Raw genomic sequence first — 18,617 nt, 5'->3', positions numbered from 1 at the left:
AACACAAAACAATAGTATTAAGCCATGTAGGTTTTTTCTCAACATTTTCTTTAAAAAAATGAATATTGCAGATTCACAAAACTTAAAGTGTTGTATTTGTGTGTGTTTTTTGCTTTGTTTTTTTAAGAGAATGGAGGCAAGCAGCAGTAAAGAAACAGCTACTGCTACACCGTCAAAACCCCCAGGAACTGTAAGTATTGACAGTCTTAACAAGCAAGGTTTCTCTGAACTCATTCCACAATGTTCCAAGGGCAAAATCAAAATGCTAATGGCAATTAAGCAGAAATGGGAGTAGTAGGGCAAGGAAGGGATATCTGTTGTTCTTAAATTTGAAATGGTCACAAACCAATATGATTTCTGGTGCACCTGAAGACTTTTAGCTAACCCAACTTAGTTTTATTCTTCTATGTTGTTTAATCATAATTGACTACATTCAACCCCACAAACATTTAAGTGCCTACCATGTGAATGGTGCTGCACTTGAAAGGTAGCATATTCTAAAGGCCATTTGATATAAAACCCTTGTAATTATTAGAAAAACAGTCCAAAGGATCCATTGGCATAGGATAGATTCAGAGGAACTTCAAATACCAACTAGTCCAATCCTTTCACTTTACAGGTAAAGAAACTAAAGTCAGAGAAGAGCAGTGGTTTTCCTAAAGTCACTCAAACAGTAAATAGAAGAGGTGGGATTTGAACACAGGTCCTTAGACTCTAAATCCAGTGCTCTTTCTGCCATATCATAGTACTACTTGCCAATAAGTTAGAGGTATCACTTTCATACATGAACAATAGATTATTACTGTTCTTCCATTGAGCTCCTACCTCACAGTTACATGGGAATAACTCTAGGTTCTCAAAAGTCAGTGAAATTCTTCTTTTGGGTCCTCCCAGATTAGAAAAAAAAAACCTTCAAGTATAGACCTGGTGATTGTATGTATATCTGTCATATAAAGAACAGTCTGGCTAAGTCTGTAGAAACTAAGCAACCAAAACATTGACCACATTTGCTCAAGCTTCATTGGGAACTGCATCATATACCTACACATAGAACTTTAAAGGATTAAAAGAGTTGTTCACAAAAACAGTCACAGTGTGAGATGACTGACTTTGATAGACTTAGCCCTTCTCAGCAACGCAAGGAATGAAAACAATTCCAAAGGACTCATGGTGGTAAATGCCATACATATGCAGGAAAAGAACTATGGAGTCAGAATGTGGAGTAAAGCAGACTCTTTTCTTTTTTGTTTTGTTTTGTTTTTTCTTTCTCATAGTTAGTCCCATTTGTTACAATTCTATGCAATATGGCTAATGTGAAAATGTGTCTAATAGGAATGTATATGTAAAGCCTATATCAGATTGCATTTTTTTCTTTCTTTGGGAGGGGGAGAACATTTAAAACTCCTAAGTTTTAAGAATGTTGAAAACTAAAAATAAATAAATTTAAAAAAAAGAAAAAATACAGTATTAAAGGAGTGAGGTTGTAACTACCATATTCATCTTGAATGAAGAGACCCTATTGTTTAATGGTGGAAAACAGCACAGAATGGTCCATTCAGCTACGGATCCTCTGGGTTCAGATGTGCTTCATGCCTGAGAAATCAGAATATAAAGGAACCTAGAGGCAGCAACCCCTCAAAACAATTGCTTGGCATATGGTCTTCACCTCCACTGCCCCCAGTAGATAGCAGTAACAGAAAAAGGAAGGCAATGTGACATGAAATAGAGAGCAGCATGATACTATGCAAAAGAAGAGTTTGGAGGCAAAGGACCTCCCACTTGCTACCTACTGGTCTCATCTATAAAAAGAGGACGTTGGTCTAGGTATACTTTGAGGTCCCTTCCAGTTCTAAATCTATGACCCTTTGAGCCTAAGAAACTCACTTTCGGGGAGTCTAGGTGGCGCAATGAATAGAGCACCGACCCTGGAATCAGGAGGACCTGAGTTCAAATCTAGCCTTAGACACTTAATGCTTACTAGTCATGTGACCTTTGGTAAGTCACTTAACCCCAATTGTCCTGCCTTCCTCCCTCCAAAAAAAAAAAAAAAAGAAGTCACTTTCCTGGGTCCTCAAAGCCAGGAATCCCAGCTGCAGAGAACTGAGGTCAACCTTGTCATTAGGTAATTCCAGTAACAAACACAATAGTTTGTCATCAACCCTAAACCTACTAGGAAACTGTTTCTGTAGAATAGAGGCAGTACCATGAGCAGGATAAATACTTTTTGAGTTGTTGATCCAGTTGGCTGCATCTGAGGCCGAGTGTACATTTTTAGAAATTTTTTCTTACTTCCCCTACTGCCAAATAAACCTTGACTTTGGTGGTTTCACACTTCTGATACATTGCATAGGATAAATCTGCCAGACTTTAACCCTTTTATTTCACTACCAAACTGTTTCTATGAAACACTCCAAAGTATCCATTACTCCAACTATCACTAAAGACCTGGAATTGGCTTCTAATTTTTTTATGTTAGGGATTCTGGCTATCTGATAAAGCCCATGGACCCCTTCTCAAAATAATGTTTTTGGAAAGTATAAAACAAAATGCATAAAGATTAGCAAGGAAATTAATTATATTAAAATACAGTTATCAAAACAATTTAAGTTTACAGATCCCAAGTTAAAATCCTTGCATTATACAAATGGAGTAGAGCTGAGAAGACAAAAAAAAGATGCTAGCAACAAGCCATGCCCTGTGTATCCATTCCAGGAATAATGAAAATTAAGTTAATTCAGACATTAAGATACTGGAATAGTGTACCATTTCCTTTTAGAAATAGTATGTTAGGGGCAGCTAGGGGGCGCAGTGAATAGAGCACCAACCCTGAAGTCAGAAGGACCTGAGTTCAAAACCAGCCTCAGACACTTGACACTTAATAGCTGTGTGACCTTGGAAAAGTCACTTAACCCCAATTGCCCTCCCCATGCAAAAAAAAAAAAAAAGAAAAGAAATTATACTTTAGAAGAGAATTCTTCTAAAGGATTTACTTTAGAAGACTGATGTCAGAAAATACAGTGCAGTGTAGAAGAAAAGACATCTCTGAATTGGGTAGTAAGAGGATTTGGGTTCAGATCCCACCATGGCTAGTTACTGGTGATATTATCATATGTGAGTTACAACCTCTCTGAGCCTAGAGTTCCTCATTTGTAAATAGCAGAAAATAGGGGCAGCTAGGTGGTACAGCAAATAGAGCATCAGCCCTGGAGTCTGGAGAACCTGAGTTCAAATTTGGCTTCAGACACTTAACACTTACTAGTCATGTGACCTTGGGCAAGTCACTTAACCCCAATTGCCCTGCCTTCCCCCTCCCCCCGACATGGACGATTGATTGTGAAATCTTGTCCTTCCTATACATGCTCTCTCATCAGTCCTCTTCACCTCACTCACACAGTCACCACCTTCATCCAATCCTTAATCATTTTTGTCCTAGACTATTTTAACAGCTTCCCCATTGGTTTTCCTGGTTCAAGTCCCTCCCCAATAAAATCCATCCTCCATACAGCTGCCAAAGTGATGGTCCCAAAATGGCAAATCCAATCACATCACTTTATTGTTGTTGACATTTTTCAGTCATGTCCAACTCTTTTTGACCCCATTTGGGGTTCTCTTGGCAAAGATACTAGAGTTTGTCATTTCCTTCTTCAGCTCATTTTACAGATGAGGAAACGGAAGCAAACAGGGTTAAGTGACTTACCCATGGTTATACTAGTAAGAGTCTGAGTCTGCACCTGAACTCAGGTCTTCCTGTCTCTGGGTCCAGCATTCTCTCCACTGTACCACTTGGCTGCCCTTATCACATCACTACCCTGTTCAATACATCCCAGTGGCTATTTTGATTCCTCTAGAATCAAATATTATTTCATCAGCATGTCATCCTTTTCAAGTTTCTATTTGGGAGTTTTATAATGGACACAAGGATTAATATAGTAGTCTGTGTATATATAATTAATAACTCAATAAATATATGTTGGGGCTGTGCTCAAAAATGGTTTACTGATAAGGTTACACAATCAAAAAAGCTTGAAGATCTTTGTTTTAGGCAATCATTTACATATGAAAAGGACTACACGGGCCAATATGCAACTTCCGGTCCAACCCCTTTGTTTAACAGATGAGGAGAAAGAACCCAGGAGAGACCAAGTGACTTTACCTAAAGTCACACAGCAAATCAATGGCAAAGTCAGGACCAGAATGGTCTTGAGTCTCAGATCAGTGCACATGTTACTATACCGCACTGGAGAAAAGAGCCAATCTGATCATTCTCAAAAAGATTTCTGGGGACACTGAGGGAAAATTCTCTTTAAAGAGTACATCTTCTTTAAAAGAAACAACAGAGTTGACCCACCAAACCTAAGAAGGAGCATTTTTCCATAGCTAATTTCTTGAATAACAAACTGCAATATAATTTGCTCCCTTTGGGAAGTTTAAAGTAAAAAAAAAGCTGGTATAATAGGTGAAATAGGAAAGCGCAGCTCCTGAAAAGTCTGACTTTTTGCTTTGTGGCTTTCCTTGTAGCCATCACCTACCAGGACATATCAGACTGTATTTAAGTGCATATTACGAGAATTGCTAGAGCGAGAAGAAAAGGCATCCCTGGATATTGACGTGTCCCCCTCTGCTCGGCTAAAATATGATACCCGAAGGAAGCTGGCCCACATGTAAGTGGATAAGGACATTTCACATTATCAGTCAAGGTGAATGGCTAGGAATGGCTTAATAAAGTCTGCAAGACCAGAAAGGCAGCTATTCACCCCGAGTCAAGCCCTGGGAAGTCTATCTGTCTGAGCTCACCTGTAAGTAGTGAAACCAAGTGAAGTCATGTGTCAGAACCAGGTGGGTTGGGAAGATACAGACAAACACACTATCCAGGATCAATGAGTGAGCATAATCTAGAAGTCAGACAGAAAATAAGTTTTTGGAAGCAAAAGAACAGAAATACTTCTATATATAGCTTTTTTCCATCACATTCATTTTGCATCAGTTCATATAGGTCTTCCCATATTTTTCTGAAACCACCTCCTTCATGATTTCTTATAGCATAATAGTACTCTATCACAATCATGTGCCACAATTTGTTTGGCCATTCCCCAATTGCTAAGCATCCCCTTGATTTCCAATTCTTTGCCACCACAAAAAGAGCTGTTAGAAATGTGTTTGTACATATATGTCCTTTTACTTTTTCTCTGATCTCTTTGGGATACAGACCTGGTAATGGTATTGATTGGTCAAAGGGTATGCACAGTTTTATAGCCCTTTGGGCATGGTTCCAAATTGTTCTCCAGAATGGCTGAACCAGTTCACAAATACACCAATAATTCATTAGTGTACCTATGTACCTATTTTCCCTCATCCCCTCCAACATTTGTCATTTTTGATAAGTGTGAAGTGGTACCTCAGAGTTGTCTTAGTTTGTATTTCTCTATTCATAGTGATTTAGAGCATTTTTTCGTATGACTACGGATAGCTTTGTTTCTTCTTCTGAAAACTGCCTGTTTACATCCTTTTACTATTTATCAGTTGAAGAATGGTTCTTATTTTATACATTTGACTCAGTTTGCTATATATATGAGAAATTACACCTTTATCAGAGAAACTTTCTGTAAAAAAAAAATTTATATTCATTGTCTATGGTAAATTTTAGCAAAATGTAGTTCCCCTGATTATTTCTTTAAATTAGGTCTATTTTTGCTTTTGCTTTGTCTGGGATCAGGGTGGCTACCCCTGCCTTTTTTACTTCAGCTGAAGCATATTAAATTCTGCTCCAGCCCTTTATTTTAACTGTGATTGTCTTTCTGTGTCAATGTGCCTCTTGTAGACAACATACTGTTGGATTCTGGTTTTTAATCCATTATGTTATACACTTCCGTTTTATGGATGAGCTCATCCCATTCACATCCACAGTTATGATTACTAACTGTGTATTTCCCTCCATCTCATTTTCTCTCTCTCTCTCTCTTTCTCTCTCTCTCTTCCTTTCTCTCCCTCTCTCTCTCTCCCTCCCTCCTCACAAGTCTATTTTGCTTCTAATCACTACTTTCCTTAATCCACTCCTGCTTTATCATCCCTCCTCTCCCTTTCTCTATTCCTCCTCCCCTCCTATTTCCCTATTGGGTAAGTTATATTTCTATACACAACGGAGTGTGTATATATGTTCTTTCCTCTTTTAATCAATTCTGATGAGTGTGAGGTTCAGTCATTGTCCACTACCCCCCTCCCATTTTCCCCTCCATTGTAAAAGCTCTTCCCTGTGTGCCTCTTTTACATGAGAAAATCTTCTCCATTCTACCTCTCCTTTCCCAGTGCATCCCTCTTTCTCACCCCTTCTTGGAAAGAGGAGAGAAAGAGATCATTCCAACATAATCAACTCACACTTATGCCCTTTGTCTATGTAAACTCATTTTAACTGCCCTAATAATGATAAAGTTCTTAGGAGTTACAAGTACCATCTTCCACTATAGGAATGTAAACAGTTTAACTACTGAGTTCCTTATGACTACTCTTTCATGTTTCCCTTTTTATGCCTTGGTTGAATCTTGTGTTTGAATGTCAAATTTTCTATCCAGCTCTGGTCTTTTTATCTGGAGTTCAAAAGTCCTCTATTTCATTAAATACCCATTTTTTTCTCCTGAAGGATTATACTGAGTTTTGCTGAGTAGGTTATTTTTGGTTGTCATTTTACCTCCTTTGCCTTGCAAAATATCATATTCTAAGCCTTCTGTTCCTTTAACATGGAAGCTGCTAAATCTTGTGTAATTCTGACTATGGATCCATTCATTTGAATTGTTTGAATTGTTTCTATCTAGCTGCTTGAGGTATTTTCTCTTTGTCCTGGGAGCTCTGGAATTTAATTATAATATTCCTGAGAGTTTTCATTTTGGGATCTTTCAGGAGGTGATTGGTAGATTCTTTCAATTTCTATTTTACCTTATGGATCTAAGATATCAAGACAATTTTCCTTTACAATTTATTAAAATATGATGTCTAGGTTCTTTCTTTTCTTTTTTTTTTTTTTTTGGAGGGGGTAGGGCAGGGCAGTTGGGGTTAAGGGACTTGCCCGAGGTCATATGGCTAGTAAGTGTTAAGCATCTGAGGCCAAATTTGAACTCAGGTCCTCCTGACTCCAGGACCAGTGCTCTATTCACTGCGCCACCTAGGTTCTTTCTTTGATCATGAATTCTAGGTAGTTCAATAATTCTTAAACTACCTCTCCTTAATCTATTATCCAGGTGAGTTAATTCTGATCAGATATTTCACAATTTCTTCTATTTTTTTTCATTCTTTTGACTTTATTTTATTGTTTCTCTGTTTCATGGAGTCAAGGGCTTCTACTTGCCCAACTCTAATTTTTAAGGAATTATTTTCTTCAATGAGATTCTCTACCTCTTTTTCCATTTGACCAATTCTGCATTTTAAGGAGTTCATTTCTTCAGTGAATTTTTGTACCTCTTTTTCCATTTAGCCAATCTACTTTCTAAGGAATTCTCCTTTTCAATGGATTTTTGTGCCTCTTTTACCACGTGGTCAATTCTTTTTTTTTTTTTAAGCATTATTTTCTTCCCATTTTTGTGCCTTTTATACCAAGCTATCAATTCTCTTTTTATAATTTTTTCATTATTCTCATTTCTTTTCCCAATTTTTCCTTTACCATTCTTATCTCTTTCTTTAACTCTTCCAGGAATTCTTGTTGGGTTTGGGTCCAATTAGCATTATTGTTTGAGGCTTTTTTGTAGCTATTTTCACATTGTTATCTTCTTATGAATTTATGCCTTAGTCTTCCCTGCCACCATGGTAGCTTTTTATGATCAAATTTTTTTTTAATTCTTCACTCATTTTTCTAGCATATTTTTTTAACTTTGAATTTTATTTTAAAGTTCACCTCTGTTCACCTGGTGGTGGGAAGGCACTATCTTAAGTTTCCGGTTTTTCCGTGCTACTGTTTCAAAGCTAGTTCTGGGGGTCTGTGTGTTTTAGTGCTTCCAAGGATGTGATCCTGGGATTCTCCTGGCCTGTACTCTGATCTTTACCAGGAAGGACACTTGGTCTCCTGTAGCAACAAATGCTAGTGCTCTTAGCACTTTGAGTAGTGTGACCAGGGCCCCTGCTCCCCTGTGACAGAACATCAGTGCTCCTCTCCCGCCTATATCTGTGACTCAGAACTGTGTATGACTAGTGGGGTTGCCAATCAACATCAGCTGTACCCAGTGCCAGCAAAAGGTTCCCTGTACTCTCTTTCTCACCAGTTGTCTGACCTCCTTACTATCTCTGGGCTGAGAGCTCCTGAAACTGCTGCTGCTGCTGTGGCCACTGTCACTACTGGTGTGGTGTGTGTGGGCTCCAGACAGGCCTCCACCCCACTGCCACAGACTTCTCCTGACAACCTTTTAAGTTTCCTTAGGCTAGAAAAATACCTCACTCTGACCTTTTGATGTCTCTGCCTCTCCAAAAATTTGATTTGATGTGTTATTTTAAAGTTTTGGGAGGGGAATATTAGAAGAGTTCACTGGGTGACTACTTAGTGTGGCATTATCCAGAACTTACTTTCTGTCATTTGTAATTAAAAGAATTTCACTGTGCACTCTCTGTTGCAGATTCCTTATCAAAATGCCAGATAAGCCTGGTGCTAGCACTGATTCATAAGGAATCCCATGATTTACAGGGTACTACCTAAGAAATGCCCACACTACAGATCTGTATTCTATGTTATCTATCTTTTAACCACTTGAAATCAGAGAGTTAGGTCATAGTATTACAGATTGAGAGCTAGAAAGGGGCTAGAGGCTAATGAGTCCTGCCCCTTTCATTTTATAGTTAAGGAAACTGAGACAGACAGAGGTTATGTGATTTACCCAGAGTCACACAGCTAGTAAGTGTCTCAGGAATGATTTGAACTCAGGTATTCCTGACTCAAAGTCCATCACTCTATTCATTATGCCACCAGGCTATATGGACTCAATATTGAGGCAGACAGCAAAGGTTGAATCTTGAGTACATTCAAAATCATATAATCTACATTAGATTCCCTTTATATTTGATAAGGTATAGCTACCCTTCCCAACTTCAACTTTATTGCCATTGTTCCTTCTTTCCATAGCATATCAGATCCAGAGACGGTAGCATCCAAATATAGTAGTGACATTATTATGTCACCAGTATGATAATAAAATATTCCAGAAATGCCACCATATCTATTCCATTTTATATTTATTTCTCGTCTTTTTGGTGTCATCAACAAATGTTAAAATGGCACAGATCTTTGAGGTGCTTTTCTAAAGATCTTCCAAGTTTTCACTCAACTCTTAATGATGATTCTTTCATTTCAACTACATCTGAATTCAACAAATAGTACCAAGACCTCACCCCTATCTCACCATCTTGTGTATTATAATAGCATGATTGCAAATGTTTTATGAAAATCTAGGTAAAGCATGATAGCAAAGAGCTGAGAGCAAAATAGGTGCCCATCAACTGGGAAAAAGGCAAACAAAATGTGGTACATGAAGATAATGAAATATTTAGAGAACTACAAGAACTTCTATAAATGGATCCAGAGAGACAAAGGTAGAACTAGGAACACAAGACCTTTGACACTATAAATAAAAACAACCCCCCAAAAATCAAGCTGAGTTTTAGCACTGTTGCCATTTTTCTTATAGGACCATATGATGCCTGATCATGCATCATCCATTAACTGCCTTGGTTTCCATCTTCTGTCTGTCTTTACTTTTGTTCTTCCTAATTTTTATTTTATTACATTCAAGCTGTTTGGGGAAGGCCATGTGCATCCAGATCAGATTTTTTCAACAATTCCCTCTTTCTCTTCACACTGGAATTTTTTTTCTCTTACATCTTCAGCACCATATTCCTGAGAGCTACTCATCCCATCCTGGGTCAATTTCCTTTGTTGAATTTGTTAAATTTTGTATATAGTAACCTATCTTTCCTCTGAAACCTTTAAAATCTGCTTTCCCGAAATCTAGGGTGCACACCAGAGTATGCCCAGTCTTATTACTCTTCTTGTTTGTCATAATTTCTAAGATGCAGTGATTAATTTACCTCTACTAAGGGTCCCATCAATTCCAATTCAGCAGCTAGTTCTTCCTTGTTGGTGAGAATCAGATCCAAAAAAGGAATTTTCCCCTTGTTGGTTCCTCCATCCTTTGAAGATGAAATTACCATCAAGGCAAGTCAGGAAATTATTTACAGCTCTGTTTTTGGCAGAGAGAGAGTTCCAGCAGATGTTCTGATAATTGAAGTCCCCCTCCCTCCACTATTTTATCATGCTTCACTCCATGCCAGGCTTGTGTTCTATTTCCCAAACTCCTCAACTATTTCCTCTTCCTGCCCAGGTGCAGTCTACACTGATGACAATATTGCTTCTGCCTCACTTCAATAGCAAATATTTCCAAATAAGATCTGGCTAAAATGGGTTAGGAGGGGAAGAAGAAAGGTGGAAAAGGAGATGTCCCAAAAGAAGTTATCATTAGCATCAAGGAAAGGAGGAAGGAGGTGTATGCAACTAAGAGCAGGAAAGGTTTTCCCATGCTGTTCCTTGGCATCAAGGGGGTCTCAGTTGTGGCTTCCCCACACTCCTTTTTCTAAAGCAGTGTGGAGATTGGGGGGGAGGGGGAATTGGGCTTGGAGGCTGGAGAAACCTGGGGTTTAAATCCCACCTGTGACACCAGCTTTGTAACTATGTCTGTTGCGAGAAGCCAATGAGAGAATGGGTGTAATGGGGCTTAAATAATAAAGTGCTATTTGAATGTCAGCTGTTTTTATAATCTCTGCTGGAAATTCCTACAGGCTGTGGGGAAGGGAGAAGTATGTGGTACCACTCTGTATTGTATGGAGAAAGGGGAGGTGGGGAAGCAGAATAAAAGGAAAAGGGAGAAAAATGGAGGGGGATTGAGAGAAATTAAAATTAGGGTGAGAGTCAATAAGATAGAGATACTGAGGTAAATGGAGGTAACAATGGCTGCATTCACATTTTCAGGGTATTGTTCATCTTATTAATTGTTCACCTAATTAACTACATTCACAGCTCTTCAATTTGATTTTAATAAGGGCATCCCTTCCAGATGAAAATTATTCTTGGGGTTGGACCTTCCAGAGGTTTGGGTGAAATTAATTTGAGGGCTGGAAGATACTTTACCACTAACCACCTAGGGGGGAACAACCAACCTGACCTCAGTTTTCTTCTCATCTGTAAGATGAGAGCATTGAACTAGATGAAGTCTGTGGTCCTTTCTAACTTTGAGCCAGTGATTCTCCTTTCACAGCTTCCTCAACCCCAACCTAATGATACATATATATACAGAGAGAGGTATCATCTTCTACTGAATCACCTAACAGTGTATGAAGCCAGTCCCACAGCCCCTTCTGCTTTCAATTAGCTTTGACACATTTCCACTGTAGGAGTATTGTTGACTCCCCCTAAAGCCCAGGTAACTCTTAATTATTCAGGATTCAGTGAGTTACCTGTTCAGTATCCAAGACTTTTTTTTAAGAGTTTTTTTCCCTTTTTTTTAAAAGCCTTTTTTGGGTGTCTTTCAGACATTTTTCAAATCTGCTGAAACTTTAAAGGGAAAAAATAAAAATTAAATTAGTCCATTTTGCTGCTTACTCAGTTATAAACTTGGTCATAGAAATGTTTAGAAGGTAAGAAGGAGGCTATATGGAACAGCTAAGAAATGGTCCCTTTATCAGGAGCACAATATGGAGCCCATAAGCAGGAGAAGGGCAGCTAGGTGGCGCCATAGTACATAGAGCACTGAGCCTGGAGTCAAGAAGACTCATCTTCATGAGTTCAAATCCAGCCTCAGATACAACACTTACTAACTGTGTGACCCTGGGCAAGTCATTTAACCCTGTTTGCCTCTGTTTTCTCATCTGTAAAATGAGCTGGAGAAGGAAATGGCAATCTTTGCCAAGAAAATCCCCCCAAACTCACAAGGAATTGGATATGACCAAAAAAATGACTAAACAACACCAGTAGAGTACTTCCCTCCCCACAGTCCACAGGAGCGTTCAACCAGAAAGGGGAGGGGAATAGTGTGAATAAAAGGCACCACTATTATTTCACTTGCCAACAAGGCAAGTGTGGGGTTACCCTCCCCATTTATATACATACATGTACTGACTCCTGACTCCAACTTGCTACCTCCTCCATTTTTCCATCAATATTGCCTCATTTTCACCTATTTTCCCTGGATGAAAATGTTAGAAAACATAATCTGGTTTTTATTGTTCTTCTTTTTAAAACTATTGAGAGTGACAGTGGGGATTATCCAGCACTTTAAGTTTTGGGGAAAAAAAATATTTTATATTATTCCACTTGAGTCTCACAACAACCCTGGAAGGAAGATGCTATTATCCCCATTTTACAAATGGGGAAACTGAGGCACAGAGAGGTTCAAATTATTTGCTCAAGGTCATACAGTCAGGAAGATTGGGGTTGCTTACTAGCTTCTCGGAGTTGGGATTTGAACCCCAATCTTCCTAACTCGGAGTTCAACACTCTATCTACTTACAGCCTGTAACAGCTGAATCTCCCCCTCTGCTTCCTGTTGAGTAAAATCAGAGCCACTCTATTTGATATGCTCCCTTTAGTTCCCGATGCTATGTCTTCCTCCCCTTGCTCTCTACATATGGTCACACTCCCTCTACACATATTTCTTAACTAGTGTGGCAGGGCAGGAAATTATTTTAGTCCCAAGAAAAGTAATTACAAATAAAATAAATAATTTTCATGGTGATGGGGAGCCAAGAATCATTCCATTTTATGGTCTTCCTTTGTTGACCAAGAAGCACCAATGAAAAAGATTAGCATTCTTAGCAAGGTAAACATATGCAGAAAGGATGCACTCATTTTTCTAGTACAGGCTGTTAGCTTTCTGAGGTTATGATGAATTCAATTATTAATCTTTCTTAAAGTAATACAAACTTCAAACCTAAAATACAGGTCATCACTGGACTTCCTCTCATCTCCATTTAGACCCATTTACAGATAATCTCTTTTCAAAACCACTGAGAAAAGCTGCAAAATCTAGAAGCATGGTCTTCACAGAATCATAGATTCACAAAGATACATAACTGAGAGGGATTTCAAAGGTCACCTTATCCAACCCCAACCTGAATAGGAATTTACTGTGATATCCCCTACAAGTGACCATACAAGCCTCTATTTGAAGACCTTCATTAAAAGCGCACTCATGGGGCAGCTAGATGTCACAGTGGTTAGAGCTCCAGCCCTGGAGTCAGGAGGACCTGAGTTCAAATCCAGCCTTAGACACAACACTTACTAGCTGTGTGAGCCTGGGCAACTCACTTATCCCCAATTCCCTTGTCTCCCCAAAGAAAAATAAAAGGGTACTTACTATGTCCCAAAGTAGCCTGGCCAACATTTGGATAGCTCTAATTGTTAGAAAACGTTAGAGCCAAAATCTGACTCTTAGAAGTTTCTTCCCATTGGTCTTCATTTTGCCATTTAGGTTTTGTTGGTCAACTGTTTCTAGGTTTTGTTGTTCACTCATGTCCAACTTTCTGTGACATCATTTGGGGTTTTCTTGGCAAAGATTAGAGTGGCTTGCTATTTCCTTCTCCAGCACATTTTACAGATGAGGAACTGAGGCAGAGTTAAGTGACTTGCCCAGGATCATGTAACTTAGTAAGTGTCTGAGGCCAGATTTGAACTCATGAAGATGAGTCTTCCTGACTTCAAGCTTGGCACTCTATATACTTCACCATCTATGGCCAAGTGGAAATAAGTCTAATTAAGCTTATGTGTAACAATCCTTAAGATACAGGATGATTGAATTCATGTCTCTCCCCAATCTTCTCTCTAGGCTAAATATATTTGATTCTTTTCATTGCTTTTCATGTGCTTTCTAATTCTCTTCCACCCTGTTTGCCCTTCAATGGATAGTACTGAAGTAGTGTCATACAGCAAGGGAAGGCAGTTGAATTTGGAGTCAGGGGACAAGGATTCCAACCCCAGCCTTGCCACTTACTAATTATATGACTCTGGACAAGTCACAATCTCTCTAGGTCTTTCCTCTTCTCTTTTTTCCCCCCACTTAATAGTATTTTATTTTTTCCAATTACATGTATAACTAGTTTTCAACCTTCACTTTAATAAGATGGTCTCATCTCTTCTCTAAAGAAGGAGGGGACCACTGCCAGTTATCTTGACCTATATCCTGCCACTGGATTTCGATGACTCTGTAGGAGAGATTGAGGCTAATGACTTTAAACAGCTCTGCCTCACTTAAATCCAATTCGTTTGTAAGTCAAAACATCACCTTTGTGATGTCATTGGTCCTCTTCAAGAATGAGGGATGAACAATGTCCTATGTTATTTATTATGTGTGACTTTTCTTAAAAGTACGGTTATTTCTTAGCAAATTAAATATTTTCTTGGCATCTTGCACTGGCAGATTTGTTCTTGTTTTAGTTCAACTGATAGTTATCCAGGCTTGGAAGACTGATCTCCTATTTCTTTTTTTTTTTTAATGCTTTATTAACTTCTGATTTACATCATTCGTTTCCGCCAGATTTTGAGTTACAAATTTTCTCCCCGTTTTCCCCCCACCCATCCCCCCAAAACAGCAGTCCCACATGATATCCCCACCTCCAATCTGCTCTCTCCCATATTTTCTCCCATACCTGTTTCAACTTTTCCAGTGGATCTCTATGCCTCAGTGCATGTATATCTTTTTTTTTCCTTAATAACATGTAAGATGGTATTAATAATAGTACATATATATATACACACACATATATATATATATTTGAATATTTGATTTTAAAACTTTCAATTCCAGATTTATTCCCTTCCCCCCCTGCCACCCACCCCCATTGGGAAGACAAGCAGTTCAGTATAGGTTGTACATGTGCGGCTAATGCAAAACAATAACATAGTAGATGTATTGTAAAAGACTGACTATATTTCCCTCCCTCCTATCCCACCTCCCACTTGTTCTATTCTCTACTTTGATCCTGTCCTTTTTCAAAAGTGGGTGCTTCCAACTTCCCTCCCCCCCAGCCTGCCCTCCCTTCCATCATCCTCCCTCACATCCCCTTCCCCCCCCCATTCTCCTGGAGGGTGAGATCCCCTATTTACTGTGTATTTCCCTCCCTCCTCAAGCCAGATTCAATAGGAATAAGGTTGACCCATTCCCTTTTGCCTTCCTATTCTTCCCCTCCATTGTAACCATTTTCCCTTGCCTCTTCTGTATGAGATAGTTTGCCCCACTCTGTCTCTCCCCATCTCCTCTCATTATATTCCTCTCACCTCTTAATTTCACCTTTTAAGTATCATCCCTTCCTGTTAAATTGGTCCCGTGCCCTCTATCTATGTATACCTGTAAACATATATACACACATTCACATATGTATTCATATGCCCGCATACCCTCATATAAAGACATATATATATATATATATATATATATTTATAATCCCTTCAACTACTGAGAAAAGTTTCATAAGTTACAATTATTGTTTTTCCATGTAGGAATGTTAATAGTTCAACTTTGGCCAGGTGGCTCAGCGAGCAAGAGCTCCAGCCCCAGTGCCGGGACGACCCGGATCAAATCTGGGCCCAGACACTCAGCACCACACCCAGAAAAAACAACTGGCCGTGCAACCCCGAGCAAGCCACTCAACCCCGATTGCTTCAAAAAAAAAATAGTTCAACTTTGATAAGTTCCTTATGATTTCTTTTCCCTGTTTACCTTCTCATGCTTCTCTTGCTTCTTGTATCTGAATGTCAAATTTTCTATTCAACTCTGGTTTTTTCAGCAAGAATGCTTGAAAGTCCTGTATTCCACTGAATGACCATATTTTCCCCTGAAACATGATACTCAGTTTTGCTGGGTAGGTGACTCTTGGTTTTAATCCCAGCTCCCTTGACCTCCGGAATATCACATTCCAGGCCCTTCGATCCCTCAGTGTAAAAGCTGCCAGATCCTGGGTTATCCTGATTGTGTTTCCACAATATTCAAATTGTTTCTTCCTGGCTGCTTGTAATATTCTCTCCTTAATCTGGGAATTCTGGAACCTGGCTGTAATATTCCTAGGAGTTTTCTTTTTGGGATCTTTTTCAGGAAGTGATCAGTGGATTCTTTCAACCTCTATTTTGCCCTCTCGTTCTAAAACATCAGGGCAGTTTTCTTTGAGAACTTCCTGGAGGATGCTTTCCAGGCTCTTACTTTGGTCATGGCTCTCAGGCAGTCCAATAATTTTTAAATTATCTCTCCTGGATCTATTTTCCAGGTCAGTGGTTTTTCCCATGAGATATTTCACATTGCCTTCTATTCTTTCATTTGTTTGGATCTGTTTAACAGCATCTTGATTTCTCATAAAGTCATTAGCTTCCATTTGCTCCAATATAATTCTGAAGCAATGATTCTCCTCAGTGAGCTTTTGAGATTCTTTTTCCATTTGGCAAATTCGACTTTTTAAGGCATTCTTCTCCTCATTGACTTTTTGAGCCTCCTTTGCCATTTGAGTCAGTCTGTTTTTTAAGGTATTATTTTCTTCAGTCAGGCTGTTGACTCTCATTTCATAATTTTCTTGCATTGTTCTCATTTCTCTTCCCAATTTTTCCTCCACTTCTCTTATCTGCTTCTTAAGGTCCTCTATGGCCTGTAACCAGCTTGTATTTTCCTTTGAAGCTTTTGGTGCAGGGGTCCTGACTTCACTGATTTCCTCCTGTTCCATGCCTTGCTCCTTCTTATCCCCAAAATAGGAGTGTAATGTTGGAATCTTCTGTCTGCTTTGTTTCCTTTGCCTGCTCATTTTGCCGCTCAATGATTTGACTTTGGGGCTTTTTGCCACAGTGGGACTCTGCCACCAGACAGGGGAGTTTTCGTCCCAGACGCTGGGGTTTTCTCAGCTGCCAGAGGTATTAGATGGGTGCCCTCTCTGAGGTCTCCACACGCTCTGGCAAGCTGGACACACACCCCAGGACCTCCACCCTAGACTGCAATCCAGATCCAAGCAGGTTAAAGCAAAAGCGATTACCCCTCAGACTGGTGCTTGGTCCCCCTACACTCTGCAGGCCAGGAACTGAAGCCACCACATGGTGCTGGCAGGCTGTGCTGGCGTCTCAGCGGTTTCTCGCCCCGGGGGTAAAAGCCACGCATTCCCACTTACTGGGTCCCAAAGTCCAGACTGCACTGGCCTCTCACCTTGTCCTTCGCATCTATGTATTGATAAATCTGGAAATGGCCACAGCTGCTGCTGATGTGGAGTCCCTCTGGCTGGCGGCTGGTCAGGCCTGCCCTGGGGCTAAAGCCTTGGCGTGGGGCTAGGCTCGGCTCCCAGAGCGCTGCGCTGGCCGATTCCTGCCGGCCTGTCGGGCTGTCCTCAGTGGGAGGTTAGCTTCTCTGTGTCATTTTGTGGGTTCTGCAGCTCCAAAGTTTGTTTAGAGTCCCCTTTTTACATGGATTGGGGAGGGTGGAAGCCGGAGCCACGGGAGGGTCGTGCTTCTACTCCGCCATCTTGGCTCCGCCCCCTGATCTCCTATTTCTAACATAAAGCCAAGGTAAAGAGATAGAAGGGTTCTGATGCTGCTGTCAAGGATATAGCTCTTCTGACTTTGCCATACAAATTTATCATGGCTAAATTCCTTTGGCATTCTGTCCAAGTCCCTTGGAAAACTCTGCAGCAGAGCACAAGACCTTTGAGAATCCTCATAGCATTGAGGAAGCCAAGGGAGAGTTACTCAGATCTCTTACCCTACAGATGGCCCTGTACACAACATGAGGTCTAGGTTCCCAGCATCTTAAGCAGAAACCCTGCTTCTCCCTGCTTCTGTGTGCTAGCTGCAGACAGCCTCTGCATGGAAGAATCTCAGGTGCCCCTGCTGGTGCTATTGGCTACAGCTGCTGCCTTCCTCATCACACAGTGTGGCTAGACTGTATACCCTGCTATTGTAATAACAGGAATGAACAACTCAAACCCAGAGAGAACCTCAAAACCCTATTTTAGCCACTGTTTAAACCTGATCCTACACCATACTTTTTATTGGAATTTCTAATAAAAAGCATTAATGGATTCATTTGCATTTCAAGGCCTTTCTTGACCTACTTTCTGCTGCAGGTGCCAGTGAAATGAGAAAAATTTCAAAGGGACAAAGCAAAATAAAAAGAGAGAGAGAGAGCCTTAGGATAATCCATGACATTGTCTGGCCCTGGATAATGGGGAGCTTGCTTTACTTTTAGTGGTTTATTTTTTTCCAATTCATATTTCTAGTTTCATTTTCTCAATAATGGCCATCTCTTCTATAACTAGTTCCTAGATGAGAGTTCCTTTCCCACTTTCATACTATTTATTCTATTGCCCTGGTAACTTTATAGAATAATCTCAATACTTTCAAATGTATCTAAATCCAAAGTGTTTATTTTATTTCTATAATAAAAACCATCAAAAACAGAACTTTTTTCTAATCTTAATCCATTCATATAATAAATTTTATTCCACTATTAATGGTATTAATGACAGCTGCCTATTTACAGTCTTGGGAGAGAGAGAGAAAGAAAGGAAGGAAGGAAAGAAAAGAAAAGAAAGGAAGGAAGGAAGGAAGGAAGGAAGGAAGGAAGGAAGGAAGGAAG

General features: G+C 39.7%; 2 protein-coding genes across 2 annotated transcripts in view; one reads left to right on the top strand and one right to left on the bottom strand.

Annotated features, from left to right (window-relative positions):
- The window catches only part of COG3 (component of oligomeric golgi complex 3), a 208,365-nt gene that overhangs the window by 82,620 nt on the left and 107,128 nt on the right, over positions 1 to 18,617 (bottom strand). The gene's annotated exons all lie outside the window — the stretch shown is intronic.
- Positions 1 to 18,617, top strand: part of ERICH6B (glutamate rich 6B) — an 81,184-nt gene that overhangs the window by 43,678 nt on the left and 18,889 nt on the right. Inside the window, exons 6-7 of the mRNA XM_069068714.1 lie at positions 128 to 190; positions 4,519 to 4,661. Coding sequence (XP_068924815.1) covers positions 128 to 190; positions 4,519 to 4,661 — 206 coding nt within the window. The remainder of the gene's footprint in view (positions 1 to 127; positions 191 to 4,518; positions 4,662 to 18,617) is intronic.

Source organism: Petaurus breviceps, unplaced genomic scaffold, assembly GCF_028583685.1.
Source record: "Petaurus breviceps papuanus isolate PSGF00001 unplaced genomic scaffold, PetGlider_PUasm1.0 90769, whole genome shotgun sequence".
NCBI lineage: Eukaryota > Metazoa > Chordata > Mammalia > Diprotodontia > Petauridae > Petaurus > Petaurus breviceps.
Note: the sequence above shows the minus strand (reverse complement) of the source record. Positions and strands in the feature narration are given on the sequence as shown.